This window comes from Leopardus geoffroyi, chromosome A3 (genome assembly GCF_018350155.1).
Source record: "Leopardus geoffroyi isolate Oge1 chromosome A3, O.geoffroyi_Oge1_pat1.0, whole genome shotgun sequence".
Lineage (NCBI taxonomy): Eukaryota > Metazoa > Chordata > Mammalia > Carnivora > Felidae > Leopardus > Leopardus geoffroyi.
In genome coordinates, this window is record NC_059336.1 from 11275599 (window position 1) to 11293470 (window position 17872).

The window sequence follows — 17872 nt, forward strand, 5'->3', positions numbered from 1 at the left end:
CTTCTGCGGTACAGCTTCTCAGCCCCGCGCCTTGGCCTGTTTCAAGACCAGCTTCCAACGACAGCCAGCAGCTGGTGTTATAAATTCTTCCACAGCGAGTAAACCCAAGACCTCATCGACCGTGAACTCAGCCCCAGAAGAACCCTTCTTCCCTCGCTTTGCGCTAAAGAGACCGTGGACGACAAAAGAGGCAGCGGCTGCTACGTAACGTGCAGGCCACCATTTCAGTCCCTCTGCGGTTGCAAAGACAGGAACAGAGAAGTTTTCGATGAGAAACCCCCCTTTCCCTAAAAACCGTGATGAACTGGTGTTCCAGTTTAGGGAGGGAGCTCTGTGGCGAGGGAGGGACCAGAGAAACCGGGGCTAGGTAGTATGACCCAGGTGAAAAGACATCTCAGCCAGTGCCCGTCTGAAGAACGGAACAGCACGCGACACTCACCGTGAGGTTTTCCAATTCTAGCTGTCGCACTGTGTAATACGACTTAATATCTTCAGAGATCAAGGTTAGTTTCAAATTTGTGTCTTCGAAGATCATTTCTTTTTCTTCTTTCTGGGGCCAGTACTGTGCACATTTTAACTAGAAGAGAAAAGAATGCATTACTGTGAGCCACGGACGGTTTTCCTATGAAGGGAGGTACAAAGTGCCTCCTGTGCGCTTTAGGACAACCCAACGGGGAAACCGGGAGTTTTCTGACCTTGGAAGTCACCGTCAGCACAACCTGCCTCTTGGGGAGACGGGAAGGGGGTGAAGACCCAAACCAGGACTAGCTGGGCAGAGAGGGCTCGGACCTCCAAACGCAGCCGCTCCCTGGTGGTTCTCCCCACCATGAGGCGCTCCAGGGGTCTGGTCCTTCCAGACCATCTACGAATATGAAGCGAAGTCAAACCGTACCAAAGTTTTAGTCCCTCACAGACTCTACTCGCACAGCCATCTGGGAGACTACCAAGAACTGGTCAGTGCCGTTGGCACAATGTAGACTCCTTACCCTGGGGAACATGACCACGTCTAGAGGAGACGGTGGAACACGGTGACAGGCTGGATGTTTAGAGAAGGCAGGAGACGGGCTCCTCCGGGGCTCGGGATCACCCACTGCCGTATCCCACCCTTTCATTCTGGTTTGGGTCGGTGCTGAAAAATCCTTTTGATTTTCTAGTTTAAGAATTTCAGGAATAATTTCAGGTCTTCATTTAAATGTAGCTCATGAACTTTATCTTCAAAGTAAGCAAACCCCCCAAATTTGGTTTTATTTAGAGTTCAAGAAAAAATTGGGACTCAAATTTAGTGGCATACCTTCAACTAGGTTTCCACGGCAGACTTTTCTGTTTGCTGGTGAACATTTTGGACCAAAATAGCTGATAGATGGGGGCTAAACTGAAGGTCTATGAACCACAAGGTCAGACAAGGTGCCCAGACAGAGGGAACCCCAAAGACATGATTTCCGCCACATGAAGTACCAGTGGACGTAAACAGCTCTTTGGGAAATGGTACAAATCCAAGCGAGTTGCAACTGAACACGCACTGGCCCCCTCAGTACCTTCTCCGAGGCACAGCGTGCTGTGTCTGAAATGCCACAGGAGGTGGAAGGAACCCTGCAGGGCCAGCCTGCCCGTCAGGAGAGAGACTGTTCGTGCTAAGCAGTGACGAGGTGGTGTGGCAGGAGGAACCCCTGTGGGTGTGCCGTGGGAATTCAGAAGAGGGGAATAATGTTCCAGGCCAGCTGAGGTTACAGGAAAGAGATCAGGGAAAACTATACGGAAGAAGTGGCCTCTGACAGGGGTGCACTTGGAGGGGTGACTGGGGTTTCGCAGGCAGTGACTGCCCAGAAGCCAGTGCCAGAAGAGCAACAGGGGGCAGGGACAGACCACGGTGACTCTGGCAGAAGGCCCAGGAGCCCATGGCGTCCCCTGGGCAGCAAAGAGCCAGGATGCTCCTCAGTAGACCAGAGACAGAAGCACGAAGGCCCACCAGGCCTGCTCTGACAAAGCCGCACGCGGCCCAGCTGCAGCTGTTCTGCAAGCACAGAAAAAGGAGAAACACCCCAACGGACACCAGATCGTGATGTCAGCGTAGCATCGACGTCACAGTTCCGAAACAGAAGGCCCACATGGCTTTCGAAAGAGCCCGGACAGGGCCTGTTTGAAAGACCCGGCCAGTTTCACCCAGATCACCTCCCTGACACCGAATGCCAAAGATGAACCCCCGGAACACGGCCAATCTGTCAGCCTCAAGGTAATTCTGCCCCTCGGGACGCAAAGCATCAGTGACGTGGCAAGGCCCCGTGCTCAGCCAAAGTGGGCAGGGCGGCCAGCACTGGCGACAGAAGAGGTTTAAAGGATGCATTTATTCCCACGCTTCCAACCATTAGGGCCATGCGGCTCCTTAAGACCCCAGAACCAAAGAGCCTGCCCTGTGGGGCGCAACACCACATGAGCTGGAGCAAGCACCCAAGCCACGAGCGAGCAGAGAAGCGGGAAGGCAGGATGGCCGGTCGCTACCAAAGAAGAGGCCAATGCTTTCGGGTCTCACGGGCAGGGAAGAACGAGTCTTTCAAATTTCACCTCCACACAGCAAACACTCACTTTCAAAACTGCATATAAAGCCTAAGAAACCTCCGCGATCAGGTACAAGCCCGAGATTCTGGACGCCTACTACTTCCAAAGAAAGTCCGCAAGAAGTGCGCAATCCTGGCACGCACAAAGTGTGCATCGAGCGGTATTTATTTATTTTATTTATTTATTTATTTTTTTTTTTCAACGTTTATTTATTTTTGGGACAGAGAGAGACAGAGCATGAACGGGGGAGGGGCAGAGAGAGAGGGAGACACAGAATCGGAAACAGGCTCCAGGCTCTGAGCCATCAGCCCAGAGCCCGACGCGGGGCTCGAACTCACGGACCGCGAGATCGTGACCTGGCTGAAGTCGGACGCTTAACCGACTGCGCCACCCAGGCGCCCCAGAGCGGTATTTATTTTTAAGAGCTCTCAGGCATTCGCGGTAACATGCCATGCTCTGCTTGCTGTCATTTCCTGTAGGAATTTTTGTTTTAACACAGAAAATAAAACAAAACAAAAAACTGAACCTCCAGATCACTACTTCCTGCTAGCCTTTAAACTGACACACACCAACCCGAGAAGGAGATTTATCTTACTCGAAAGCAGTCCTTCACCAGGATTCAAATCGTGCCACGTCCTGGGTCGGCACCAAATGTCACCGTGGCAGCACCAACACGCCGGTGGCTGTCGTGGCTGCCGTTACCACCTGGAAGCTGGACGGGAGACGGAGGCCCCGGCCTTCCAAAACAGCTAGGCATCTTTAGAAAAATCCATGAATGACACCTGAGGTGACCCTGTGACGGAGGAGTCGGCTTTCCCAAGGAGTGACAAGCCAGAGAGCTAACTAAGCAGACGGATGAAGCCTGAAGTTCCCGTGATACAAATCCGGAGCGTCTCGTGTGCAAAAGCACTGAAATCAGACAGCGCCTTTAGCTGCGGTTTCGGGAGAGAGATACAGGCGGTGTTTCTGTCCACCCTGCCCAAACAGCCACCACCCCTGCCCTTCCCCACATACACTCTCTTCACGGACATGTCTCCGCTCAATCTGGAAATCGAACCAAGACCTTCGGGTACCTGGATGAGCGCAGTCTAACACACATTTCCCGCACTACTGTTTTCCAGGAAGCACAAGGTCCCAAAAGGGTTAACGGCCAGCTCTGCCAGAAATAAGAGGGGCATGTCCTACACTACTCAGAGAAGGAAGGAAACCACAAAATAAATACGCATCACATGGAAACGCTCTGCAAGCTGGTTCGTACCGTGGGATGGCTGCATGGTTTATAATTAGATTAGCTAAGCAAATAAGGCACTGCAACCTCTTACAATTTGCCCCAGTCAGCTCTAACGGGGATGATAATATCGATGCTGGACTGGAACTGCTGACCCCAAGAAGCTTTAAGAACCTCAAACCATTCATTCACCGCTTTCCACGTCAGTGTGCATGACCCTGAGCGGGAAGGACAGTTACAAAGGAAAAGAGAGACTAACGTCACACGATCACAGTAAAGTACAAGAGAATCAACTAGCCAGGTTTCCTTTTTTTCTTTCAATGGCCAAGGGGAAAAATTGTCAGAGGATGGATGGTCCATTTACAGTCAGCCTTGGATGGCAGGCAACCAAGCACAGGCCCGGTGAGCAGCACGCAGTGCCAACGTCACGACAGCACCCCTGCGGGACTGTGCCAGCGGCAAAGAGGTTTCGCCCAAACCTTCAGTACCAAATAAAAAGGAAATGCTACCACATCCAATGATTTCTGGATAAACAACTCGATTTAAAATTCCCTACCCTTCAGGGCGCCTGGGTGGCTCAGTTGGTTAAGCGTCCGACTCTCGGTTTTGGCTCAGGTCGTGACCTCGCGGTTTGGGAGCTGGAGCCCTTCATCGGGCTCCGCGCTGTGTGGAGCCTGCTTGGGATTCTTTCTTTCCCTCTCTCTCTGTCCCTCCTCCGCTCACACTCGTGCTCCCTCCCTCAAAAAATAAACAAACTCAAAAAAATTTATAAAAAAGAAAATTCCCAACCCTCAATACCATCCAGAACAGTGCTTCGCAACTGGGGGCGATTTTGCACAGATTTGGACAATGTCTGGAGACCTTCTGATTGCCACCAGTGGGGCGGGCAGGCCAGCGGCATCTCGTGGGTGGAGGCCAGGGCCGCTGCCCAGCAGCCTCCCATGTCCCCCCATGTCAGCGGTGCTGATGTTTAGAGACCCTGGACGCTACCGAGTGCTGAACGTGTGGCCAGGCCACCACGTTTCACTTTCCCTTGCGGAGAGTGTATACTGTGGGAACCTAACGTTTGTCTCTTTATTCTAAATTGCTGACAAGAGTGGTGACGGGTGGGAGGTGGCTCCACATTTGTAACTTCGCATTTTACTAATCAAGCCACTGAAGCAGAAAACATGAAAAACCACTTTCACTGAAAACAATTTTCTAAGAAGCAGGATTTCATTCTTTGAACGCTCAGGGAAGCTCTCCATCTGTTGTTATCGAGCAAATAAATACTTTAAGATTAAGAAAAGGGCGCAGAGGCAAAAAGCCTGATTTTCAACATGCGCTGTCATGCCGTGGGCTGTAACTAAGAATGGTTCTGGGGGGGGGGGGGGAGCAGGGGTGGGGCTCCGTGGGGGGTGCTTCCCTTTGTCTCACTGCTCAAGTCCCCTTCGATGTTACTTCTCTGCACTCGTATTTTCACCCTCTAGGGCCACGAGTGTGCTTTCTTTGGAGGGTCGGCTTCTCTGGAGCCTTCTGCTCTCCTGGCAAGCCGGGACCCAAGGCGGACAGGACAGCTGTGAGCGCAGTGGCCCGGGTGAGCCCCAGAGCTCAGGGCCGGCTCCTGGCAAAGCCTGGGCACACGCCGTTCTCTGCTCCTGGCCACTCATTCCCACTGGTGTCCGCATTCCTCCGCTCGCTTTCTCCCAGGGCCTCCACTGCTGAGGCTGGAGAGCCCCCGCTGGGAGAGGAGGGAAGGAGCCAGGTAGCAGGGGTGCAGTGTCTATTCGCTACGTTGACGCCACTGTGCCCCGCACACTACATCACCTCGCGTGGGAGACGGGCCTCTAACAGGCAACCCACACGATGAGATGGGCGGGAGAGCATGAGCCGTGGCTGACTCGAGGGAAGCCACTGGAGATACCTGCAAGAGGGCTGGGGTGGGACAATGACTCAGACTGGTCCAGAGACTGAAACAACAGACGTGTGTTCTGGCTGGAGTCCGGGGACGGATGTGGGAAACCGGGGTCCCGGTTAACTGGTCCTGTAGCCACAACGGGCACATCCCAGGAGGCGGTGGGAGCCCCACAAGGGTTTTCAGCTGGGAAAAGGGGTGGTGACACTTGGTCTCGGTGTAGGATACGCTGAGGAGAACAAGTCGAAAGGCCAGGGCGGTGACTCAAGGGACAGATGCACGCAGGCTAGGGTGTTCCTGATCAAATATGAACACACTGTGGAGACAGACTGACTGATGAGTGAGGGATAGGTCAAGGGCAATTGGGACCTTTTCCCCTCTTTTTAATTCATTTACTTTTCTGACTCGTTTACAATAAACATGTATGTGTATGTCACTTCTTTAAATTTTTCTACTAAAAAGGACACTACGTAAAAGAAATACGAAAGCAATTTCAAGAAATCGACTCAGACAAAAATGACAACTTCACGGACCGGTGCGCTTACGGACGGTAACGTAAAGAGCAGATAAATCCGTCACTTACCGAGCCTTTCTCCATCACTCTGTTGAGCATGACCACGCCCCTGCTTTTCTGCTCCCACACCATCTCCCAAAAGTGACCACACGTGTTAGGCAAAGGGCCCTGCAAATACACAATCCACAAAGTGTGCGTGATGTTACATTGACTCACTCCACCGAGAGCTCGCCACTGGCGGTCGGCCGACAGTGCCCTTAGGCACAAGGGCAGCTGAGGCTGGGACAGGTGCCACCCTCCGTGCCTAGTGGTGGTGAAAGGTTGTATCTGCCTCTCAGGGCTGGTTCAGGGCTGACCAGCAGAGGACAGAAAATGCGGATTCTGCTTTCCGGTTTGAGCTGGCTAGCAGAGGGGCTCCACTGAGGCCCCTCTTGACGGTGAGTGGAATATGGCACAAAGCTAGTGGGTGCTGGCAAGAGGCAGTATGGGGAAGTGATCATCGGTGACACTTCTGGTAGCTTCAGTTCAGCTCCAATCACTGATCATCCGCGTGACCTGGGATGAGTCACTTCACATCTCTATGCCTCAGTTTCTCCACCCAGCTCACTCAACCAATCATAGTCCTTATTCACAGGGCTGTGAAGGGAATATTAACTATATCCGTTCATGTAAAGGTCTTACCGTAGCACCTGGAACATGGTACACATCCAGTGGAATGTTAGCTATTATTACTATTACTAACGATGAGGGGCGCCTGGGTGGCTCAGTCAGTTGGGACTCTGTCTGTCCCTCCCTCTCTGACCCTCCCCCACTCGTGTTGTCTCTTTTCTCTTTTTTTTCCTTTTTAATGTTTATTTATTTTCGAGAGACAGAGAGACAGAGCACGAGTTGGGGAGGGGCAGGGAGAGAGGGAGACACAATCTGAAGCAGGCTCCGGGCTCTAAGCTGTCAGCACAGAGCCCGATGAAGGGCTCGAACTCATGAACCATGAGATCATGACCTGAGCTGAAGTCAGACACGAAACTGACTGAGCCACCCAGGTGCCCTTGTCTCTCTTTCAAAATAAATAAGCTTAAAAAAAATCAACAATGATGAACCTGGAGCACCTGGGTGGCTCAGTCGGTTAAGCACCCAACTCTTGATTTCGGCTCAGTTCATGATCTCACGGTTTGTGGGATCGAACTCCGTGTCAGGCTCTGCACTGACAGCATGGAGCCTGCTGGGGATTCTCTATCTCCTTCTCTCTCTGCCCCTCCCCTGCTCACACATGCATGCTCTCTCTCAAAATAAATAAATAAGCTTAAAAAAAAAATGATGCCTGACTATGGACCACCTTCATCCTTGGACCAAAGAAAATAAAAGATGTAGTCACAAACGATCAGTTAGGTAGCCCAAGGGGGCCAGTGTGGGCACCGGGACATGGCGGGGTACGGGCCAACTGGCAATAGGCATAGGTGTTTACTGGATACAAGAGTATGGACGCCTCCAGTTTGTCTCAACTGTTAGTACTGCCTGGAAAGGATATCACCTCTCACCTCTGTGACAGAACGCATCACCTCCTCCGGCCAGCACCACTTCTAGAATGGTTTCCAGTCTCACTTATTTTCATCCAAATTCTCCTGATTTTTTGCCTCCTTTCCCTTCAAGTGTCACCACACCTTTGTTGACCACATGAGCCCTCAGTGCCCACTCACTTTCCTGAACTCCTCTTTCTCCTGCTGCCTAAACCGGACACACCTGCGCTCCAGCCAGAGCCTCAGACAACAACCCCAGGCTTCCCGGCTGGCCAACTAGGTCTCTCATCCTGCAAGTTGGGCATGAGGGCCAGGCCTCACAGGGGTGGCTCCCACCAGGTCCCAGCCTGCCACCTTCCCCACCTCCCATCACCCTAGTTTAGGATGGGTCTCAGGGACTGAAAAATCATGTAAGTGGGGCACCTGGGCGGCTTGGTCTGTTGAGCGTCCGACTTCGGCTCAGGTCATGATCTCACGGCTCCTGAGTTCGAGCCCCACGTCGGACTCCGTGCTGACGGCTCAGGGCCTGGAGCCTGCTTCCGATTCTGTCTCTGTCTCTCTCTGCCCTCCCCTGCTCATGCTCTGTCTCTCTCCCTCTCTCTCTCAAATATAAATAAACGTTAAAAAAATTTTTTTTAAATCATATATAAAATCTGAAAGGAGACACAGCAACTTAGCCAACACTTCACTGTGAAGGTAACAGAGGCACCTTTGCCATCATTCTCTATAGTTCCACATCACTGGCTTAAAAAAAAAAGACTATAGACTTGTATTATTTGCATCATGAACACTGAAAATAAAAAATGGGCAGGGTTTTCTTGGTTTTGGAGCTTGGAAAATGTTTCACTCCTACTGTCTAGAGGTATTAACTTTGGGGCCAAGTTACTTCAGTCCCTTTTATAAATCCCAGGGCAAAGGGTGACGTGCAGGCAGCTAGATATGTCCATGGTACCACCTGACAAAACAGAGAGACCTTCAGATGTGCCAAGTAATTGCTAGGGCACGGGGGTGGGGAAGGCAGTGGTGTAAAAGTTTCCATGGTGATATCCTGGCGCTCCATGTGACTTTATACCCCTATCTATCTTTGCTTTGGACTGCCTAACCCCACACCAAAGTTGCACGGCTGAAATCAGGAAGTAAAAAACTTGACTTCTTCTAAAAAGAGAAGTTACCAAGAAGCTGCTTTTCCCTCAACCGCTTCCAGCCAGCTTGCCACCACCAGGATCTCCTTCCTTATCACTCTACCCCAACCACCCCAGGGGTGCTGGGAAGACTTTGACCTGAGGCCTTGTAAAGGCCCGCCCCCTGTGCATACACCAAGAACTTCCTGAATGGGTCCCAGGACTGAACACAGCATGGCTGGTGTTCTGTACACTGGGAGGCACTCGGGCTGACTGTCCTCATGGACAGAGAGGAGGGGAACAGGACAAGACAGGGCAGTAAAGCAGGGCCACGGAAGATTTGCTCTGACCCAGCTCCCTGCCCTAAAGCAGCCTCTGTTCTTATGCTTTCTGGCTTCACCGTTATTTTAATCTCTAAATGTTAAACAGAAGTACGATGTTCAAAATCACCCTATACGCCAAAGCCATATAAAAGAACGATAAACTGGGACTCCTGGGTGGCTCAGTCGGTTAAGCGTCCTACTTCAGCTTAGGTTATGATCTCGCAGTTCGTGGGTTTGAGCCCCGTGTCAGGCTCTGTGCTGACAGCTCGGAGCCTGGAGCCTGCTTCTGATTCTGTGTGTGTGTCTCTCTCTCTGCCCCTCCCCTGCTCACACTCTGTCTCTCGCTCTCAAAAATAAACAAGCACTAAAAAAAATTTTAATAATTTTTTTTTAATGTTTATTTATTCTTGACAGCGAGAGACAGAGCATGAGCGGGGGAGGGGCAGAGACAGAGGGAGACACAGAACCCGAAGCAGGCTCCAGGCTCTGAGCTGTCAGCACAGAGCCCAACGTGGGGCTTGAACCCACGGACTGCGAGATCATGACCTGAGCCGAAGTCGGAATGCTCAACCGACTGAGCCACCCAGGTGCCCCCCAAAATTTTTTTTAAAGAATGATAAACTGATGTAGAACGAGAAAGCAAAAATTATGATCAAAAAACAGAAAGAGAGGGGCGCCTGGGTGGCTTAGTTGGTTGAGCGTCCAACTTCGGCTCAAGGTCATGATCTCGGCAGTTCATGAGTTTGAGCCCCGCATGGGGCTCTGTGCTGACAGCTCAGAGCCTGGAGCCTGCTTCGGATTCTGTATCTCCTTCTCTCTGCCCCTTCCCTACTCATGCTCTCTCTCTGTCTCTCAAAAATGAATAAATGTTAAAAAAAGAAATAAACACTCCAGTAGTTTCCCCTTGCTGTTTGATTAAGACGGTGAGTAACATAGGGGCACCTGGATGGCTCAGTCAGTTGAGCATCCAACTTTGGCCCAGGTCCTGGTCTCACAGTTGGTGGGTTCGAGCCCTGTGTCGGGCTCTGTGCTGACAGCTCAGAGCCTAGAGCCTGCTTCAGATTCTGTGTCTCCCTCTCTCTCTGCCCCTCCCCCACTCATGCTCTGTCTCTAAAAAAAAAAATGAATACACATTAAAAAAAAAAAATTAAAAAAAAAAAAAAGAGAGAGAAACACAGAGTGTTTAGAGCAACTTACAGGTAACAGACTAAGACTTGAGAAAATTAAGTAAAAAGAAATTTCTTTATCGTCTTTCCTAGATACCCGTGGTCTTGGGGTCATACGCCAGTAAGTGTTTCACAAGAAGATCAAGTGTTAGATCATTTTTATGATTTGTTCCCATAAAAATGTCAAAAGCCAATGGGAATTTTGAACGGTTTTGCATGCTTGTCCACATAATCTAAGGATGCTTTTTTTTCTGGGCCAAAGAATGAGGACCATGCTGAGAAATTCTGAGTAGCTACCTGGGCAGAGATTACTGGTCTACTGCTAACCCTTTTCAACTATGGAATCAACACAGGTACGGGTGCTTCTCTTGCCACGGCTCTGCTGCCTCTGTCAACAGACCACAGGCAGTTGTGGCATTTCATGCTGTTTTCTAGAAGCCCAGCAAGTGGCATACTTCCCAGAAAAGACGCGGGTGACAACCAACCTGAATCTCTGAAGGAAGATTCTTTTCCTTCCTCGTTGCTGTTTTGGATTGCGTAAAACCTGACCTTTGAAAGGATGCGGTGGATCTTATTTGAGGTATAAATGACAGTACTCTAAAGTTCTTAGGCTGATACCAAGTAAGGCCAAGAGCCATTAAAAAAATGTGGACAATCCATTCACCTGCGTAAGAATGTAACTCCTTTGGGCTTCGTCCATCTTTATCAAACTGGCATTGATGTAGTCATTATCTTCTTGATGTAGTTTAATCCGACTGTGGTCAACTGAAAGGCAAACCAGAACTCAAAGGTTAGTCCTGGAGGACCAAAGTGTCTACACAGGCAGTGCACCCCATGGGGAAAGTGAAAAAGGTGAGTTGGTGGCATTAAGGGCGTTCACACTGGCTGAGGCCATGGTGTTTTAATTGAGATTAGTCATCACTACGGGGACAACTTAGTATTTTGAGAAAGGTTTCTGGAAATGTTTCAAAGCTAATGCTAAATAGTAACAGACAAACTACATTAAAACATGGGTTATGTCCTAACTGGGCAACCTGTTCTTAGGTCAGATCTTCCTTATCACTGTGCCACAAATCAGGAGATTATGGGGAGAGGGTGTCAAGGGATCTGTTCTCAGATGCCTAATATATATTTTTACTAGGTAATCAAATATAGCGGCTTCAATCTTTAAGAGAAAAAAATCCACCAAAAATTTCACCTAGCCCCTACAGCTCTAGTTGGTACAATGAGCTACAGTTGGTAGGATTTATGATCGTTATCTCCACCTACCCTGTGTCTAATGGATTGAAGATGAAAATGGCCTAAATATATAGTGGTGTGAAAAGTGATATCTTTAATTCCTTCATATAAGGTTTTTTGTTTTTGTTTCTTTTAAGTTTCACGTGTAACATATACTTAAGTGATTCTAAATATTTCAAGTTCAGAAACCGTCATGACCAAAGACATTTAAAAGAGAGTTTTTCACTGGAAAAACTAAACCCTGAATCCAAAACTCTGAAGGTACATTAAATGTAATTGTCAGAATAGGTTTTTTTCTCATTTAATTTTTTTTTTTCTGCTGGGGGGGTGGAGAAGGCAAAGAGGGGGAGGGGGGCAGAGGCAGAGAGAGAGAGAGAGAGACAGAGACAGAGACAGAGACAGAGACAGAGAGAGAGAATCCCAAGCAGGCTCCATGCACAGCACGGAGCCTGACACAGGGCCTGATCCTACAACCCCAGGATCACGACCGAGCCAAAACCAAGAGTCCAATGCGCAACTGACTGAGCCCCCCAGACGCCCCCCAGGATGGTTTTTAACAAGAAATTCTCATTTGGAAGTTCTGCCCCAGGTTACTGAAAACACATGGCCACTTTTTTCCCCCTTTTACCATGACTTTGTCCCAAAAGCAGTGCTTCCCTGAGGCCACTTTCCTTATCCTGCCAGTGCAACTAACAACAGCAGGTGGGCATTTTTATTTCTGGTTTGACACAAGGGATGATGAACTCGGGTGACTGCTCATGAATACTATCTTTTCTTCCCTAGCCCAATGGGAAAGGACGAGTTAACGGGGACACATGGTTTGGGGCTTTTTGTTGTAAAAGACTTCAAAGAAGGGGTGCCTGGCGGGGGGAGGGGGGGCGGGCAGTCGGTTAAGGGTTCAACTTCGGCTCAGGTCGTGACCTCACGGTTTGGGAGTTTGAGTCCCGCATCAGGATTTCTGCTGTCAGCACAGATCCTCTGTCTCCCTCTCTCTCTGCCCCTCCCTTGCTCACGTACTCTCTCTCTCTCTCTCAAGATTAAATAAACATTAAAAAAATTTTTAAAGGATTTCTAAGAAATGTTTCGAAAAATTAGCCACCACTTGGAAGAATGTTTCTCATCAGAGAGGAGTAATACAACTTGGGATAGTTCGGTAGTATTTAAGTCATGGAGATAAAAGATCCCCCAAAAGGCTATGAGGCCATACAACTCCTTGGTGGGTTAGAAGACTGGGCTCCCACAGCACCGGGTGACCCTGGAAAAACAACTCCTCTGAGAGCTGCTGGGGCTTTTTCAAAGTTGCCAAACGGAAGACAGACGACAAGGTCACTTTCTACCTTGACTCATTGTCCCCCGATCCCCCATGGCCCTAAAAAGCCAATTATCTGTCCTGCTGGATAGTGGAGGTGGGGGGAAAAAAAAGAAAAACTGGGAGGGACACCGGGGTAAAAGAGCTGCGAGTTGTTTCCCGGGAAGAATATTTCAAATGCTGTGTTTTCTCTGTGGAAAACTGGCTCAGGAATCCATTTAGAGGAGTCCTGAGGAGAAAGCAGCAGAGGAGCATTAGGACGACATTACTCCCTACCGCAGAGCAAAGCTGGTGGGGGGGGGGGGGGGGAGGGGGTAGGTGTCCTCGCTCCGCGTGAAGGATGCCGACAGGACTGTTCTGTGAAACACGGCGCAGCCGGCCAGGACCTCACAGCACCGTCACCGGAAGAGAGCGTTGTTTCTTTAATAAACCCCACTAGGTGCCACGGCCGCGACATGCTTAGCCAAGAGCGTCGGGTGCTGGAGCGCAGTCACGTGCCACCTGACGCCCTCCACTGCAGACGCCCCTGGCGTGCACCTTCTGCTCACCCGTTAACAACCGCCTCGACCGCAGCCAGCCTTTATGAGTGAGACACGGAGCTAAGCGGCTCATGCTATTCTAGTTCACCTTCACGGAGTCCTGAGATCCGCGCGGCTCCTGCTTTACTGAAGACCAGAGAAGGGAACCATTCGCCCGAAGCCACACGGCTTGTAGGTGGCAGGCTGAGACGCACCCCCGGGCAGGGAACCAGGGCAGCGCTCACAGGCGGACCGCCTGGTGCCAGCCTAGGCGCACCTCCGCTCCCCTCCCCGGAACCTGCTGCTGTACAATTGGGGGGCGGGGGGGGGGGAGCGCTGCCAACTCCCCTGGAAAGCACTGAGCAGCGGCACCCACTGCCACGGGGCAGGCGTGACTTCGCAGGCATGCGGGAAGTGCCAGTGTGAGGGATGGCGGCCGGAGTCGTCCGTGTCCCTGGCAGATGGAAGGGACCGCCACGGGGGACGGTGGCAGCTACAACCCTCCCTGACGGACAGGGTCCAAAAACCCTGGAGGGGAGTCAAAAGGTTCTGTGGGGCCTAGAGGAAATGGCAAAGGTCGTGCTCTTTACTCAGCTCCAGTTTTTCTCGCTTTACCCAAATTCGAACACGGTTCGTTCTTTCCTTTTGGGAGAGCAGCAGATTCAGAGCCGGTCACTCCGAAGGCGGAGGTTGTCAGAGGCCGGCAGGCACAATGAGAGCTAATGGCAAGAAAGGGCTAGAAGACCAGTGCTGGCGGTAGGGGTGGGACTTGAGGAGCAGAGCTGTCTTCAGTGGAGGGGGACCGCCGCTCCGGCTCCTTAATGCCCGGGCGGGGCATCGTCACAGTTCAATATGACGCTCACTCGGGGTCTAATAACGCTGTTGCTGAGTCATCCAGAAAAGGTTATATTGTGCCTACTCTACTCTGCTTCAGCTGGTGGGAAAAGGATTCATCATAAAAATAGTCAAAGCTAAAAACAGTGCTTTGAACTCAGCTGCATTTTCCAGAAACTGAAATCTTACTCCTTCTACAATCGTGGAAAAAATGAACCATTACTATAAGTCTCTAATGCCTTTATAATAGGAAACAATCAAGTCATAAACCTCTACTGCTATCAATCTGTTGCCAAACCCTGGGGCTCAAGGGGTCCTGACTGAGAAGCCGACGCAGTGGAAGCAGTGAGACTGGTAATGGCGATGTGAATACTTACAGGGACTGACATCTCTGTACCTGTTTCGGTTTTTGTTCTTAGGAAGCTTGGCCACTCTACATGGGAAATCACTGGCTTCGTGTCGGATATCCTACAAAGGAAAAAAAAAAGGAAAAGAAAAAGATAAAGAGTTCTCTTTTGAACTCTGGCACCAGGAATCCATCCAGACATTTGACCGAGCACGGGCTATGTGCCAGGCACTGAGAAGACCCAGTAGAGAAACACACATCAAAGAGAGCTGGGCAGTGTGGGAAATGCAAGGTGATAATTCAGAGGCACGTACAAGGTCATGAGAGGAAAACAGAAGAGGAACAACCACATGGCCACAGTGGGAGGAAGGCGTGGGGCTGGGAGCTGGAAAGACGCGGAAGACAGCAGGGAGATGCAAAGGAGTGGGGCGGTGAGGGGAGGGGGCGCATTTCGCTCGGGAACATCCAGCCCAGCGAAGGCTGGAGTGCACATCTTCTGCAAGGAACAGTGAGTGGGCTGGCGGGAGCAACGACAGACGGCTGGAGCACGTGGGTGGGTAGGCCAGATCGCGGAGAGCCTTGAACGTCATGCCTGGGAGTTCCATCTGTAACCTTGCGTAAAGCTACAATTATTGAGGGCAGATAAAATGCACCTTTATGCCAACAACTATTCGATTGCTTTCCCAGGAGACAGACAAATCCCATTATACCAAACGGGTCAGAAAGAGAAAGTGTCTTGATTAACAGCAAGCGTCTGGAGTAACAGAAGACCCAAAGTATGCCTCCTGCTGATCACACACATCTAATTTTGCTTTCCTAAAACACCACTATACTCCCATTTAGAAATCTTTTCTTCTTAACTTGTATTTTATGATTATTAAAAGATAAGCTCATACAACAATGTAAACGTACTTACTGCCACTAAACCGTATACCTAGGAATGGTTACAATGGTAAATTTTGTTAGTATATTTCACTACAATTAAAAAAAAAAAAAAAGACAAACTCACAAGGGAGAACAAGAGAAGACAGCAACAACAGAATTTTGGAAGCTGGGAATCTTATTAGTAGCTGGCAGGTCTGAGAAAGCTCGATCACAAGCCAGCAATGGGGAAAAGCAGAGATCACAAGCCAGCAATGGGGAAAAGCAGAGATCACAAGCCAGCAATGGGGAAAAGCAGCAATGGGGAAAAACCACCCTGATTTCCAGCACAGACTCCTGCAGAGGCTCAGAAGTGCCGCCTCTGGATGGAAGGATGGGATTCGTCACAGGGCTCAGGGCTGGGGCTGTCTGGGAAGAAAGGGATCTCCACCATCCCCGCCATACCCCTTCTGTGCTGCTGGGTGACTGCCACCATGCACCACAGAACTCTGGAGAATCATTTCTTGGAGGATGTAAATCAGGAGGCAGAGTGCTTTCTAGGTGATGTGAGCAGACAAGAGGAAGGACCGGAAGATACTATCACCAGGGCACATAACCAACAACCAATCAACAGCCCCGCTAGAGGGCTCACGCCTGGGTCAGGGATGATGAGCCCCTTCCACCTGTCAGAGCTCTGAATCTGCCCTGTGAGCCCCGACTCTTCATCATGCACAGACAACCACTGATTCTAAGATTTAAGAGGAAAGCCTCTAATATCAAAGAGATTTACAAGAAAAAATGACAGGGAAAAAAGCCCCTTGGAAGAAATAAACTGCAGAGAAAACAAACTTTAAAAAAGAGATGAATATATTCAGTAAGATAAGATATTGTATCCATGAATTAAGAACAAGATGTTAGGTAAAGGTAGAAGAAAATCCTCCCAGAAAGTAAAGCACCACCTATCCCCCAAAAACCCCCGATAGAGAACTAGGCAAAACAAAATACAAAGGAAAAAAAAAAAAGGGATAGTTCAAGGAAATCTTCAGACCTATCAAGTGTTCATTATAATAAGAACAGATCTATACTAGGCACATTAATACATGATTCCAGAATCTCTCAAAGAAAATGTCCTGTAAGTCCCTGAAAAGAAAAAATAATGCACTTTCAAAGGATAAGGTCATCAGAATGACTTCAGACTTTGCCAGAACACTGAAAGCGAGACAGCAATGGAGTAATGCCTTTAGAATCTGAAGCAAAATGATCTCCAACCTAGAATTCTATATCCAGCCCAACTGTCATCAAGTGAGAAGGTGTAATAAAAACATTGCACAGAGGCAAGATGTCAAACACCTTACCACCCATGCTTCTGGTCCTCAGCAATCCACTGAGCATCGGGTCTTCCATGTGAGGGAAGAAATAAACCAAGAAAGAGAAAAATAGAAGATGTAGTAAAGAAAAAACAAAAAACAACCAAAAACCTGACACAAGAGCAAAGGCAAAGGAAATTTCCAAAGAAACTGTGGAGGGAGGTGTTCGCAGGATGACGAGTATATACCAGACCTCGGAGCAAGGGGGCCAGACTGGAGCAGTGTGACTCGAGAGACTGAATGGGTCAATGACATGCCTTTGTCCACTGTACCCACCATGACTGAATGAAACCACCAGAGAAAAATAAGGAGAAGACCTGAAATCCAGGAAATAGGGAATCCAATCAAGAAAAGCAGGAGTTCCTAAGATGACAGCTGTGTGTGTCAGGCCCAGAGACCAAACAATCCAAGAGAATGGAGGTGTCTGTCCAGTACAAAAGCCTCTAAGACAAAAACTAAAACCAAGAAATCAGCTGAAATTGCTCTGTCCACTATAGCAGCCACTTCCTGCATGTGGCTCCTGAGAGCATGTAAGTAGTAGCAGTCTGAAGTACATGCACATCAGATTTTGATGACAGTATTCAAAAAGGAAACTAAAGTATCGTGAATATTTTCAGCGGTGTTCGTTAAAATAACATTTTGGACATCCTGGGCTAAATGAACTACTATTAATCTCATCTTCTTTTTACCTTTTTGCCACTAGAAAGGGTGAAATTATACATGTGGGGTGCATTCCTACTGGCCAGTGCTGACTGACCTGGTGGAAAACTGTCCAAGAGGCTACAAGAAGTATGGGAAGAATCAACAGGCAGAAAGAACGCCACGCGAATCAAAGTACATACGGCAATTATTAACTACGGGAAAACTTTAAAGAGGAAACTACAGGACGATGCTACCTGTGACTATGTGTGTAGGCAAATAATGGAAATGAATATCGTTTTAACCAAAAGGTGTAAGATACTGGGAAAATGGGGAAGGGGAAGCAAAGGGGAGGAAAAAACAGAAAGGATGGCTGTTCAAGAAAATGAAATCCTCTCTGCCTGTGTAAAGGTCTAAATGAATGAATCAGAAAATAAACATTTTCC

The 17872-nt window shown here is 49.3% G+C and overlaps 1 protein-coding gene across 2 annotated transcripts in view; it reads right to left on the bottom strand.

Annotated features, from left to right (window-relative positions):
* The window catches only part of PTPN1 (protein tyrosine phosphatase non-receptor type 1), a 69788-nt gene that overhangs the window by 9950 nt on the left and 41966 nt on the right, over positions 1 to 17872 (bottom strand). Inside the window, exons 2-5 of one of the 2 annotated variants that reach the window (XM_045444246.1) lie at positions 14591 to 14681; positions 10978 to 11078; positions 6259 to 6357; positions 440 to 577 (exon numbers count right to left, since the gene is read on the bottom strand). In XM_045444246.1, coding sequence (XP_045300202.1) covers positions 440 to 577; positions 6259 to 6357; positions 10978 to 11078; positions 14591 to 14681 — 429 coding nt within the window. The remainder of the gene's footprint in view (positions 1 to 439; positions 578 to 6258; positions 6358 to 10977; positions 11079 to 14590; positions 14682 to 17872) is intronic. The other variant, XM_045444248.1, reaches the window with a different exon arrangement.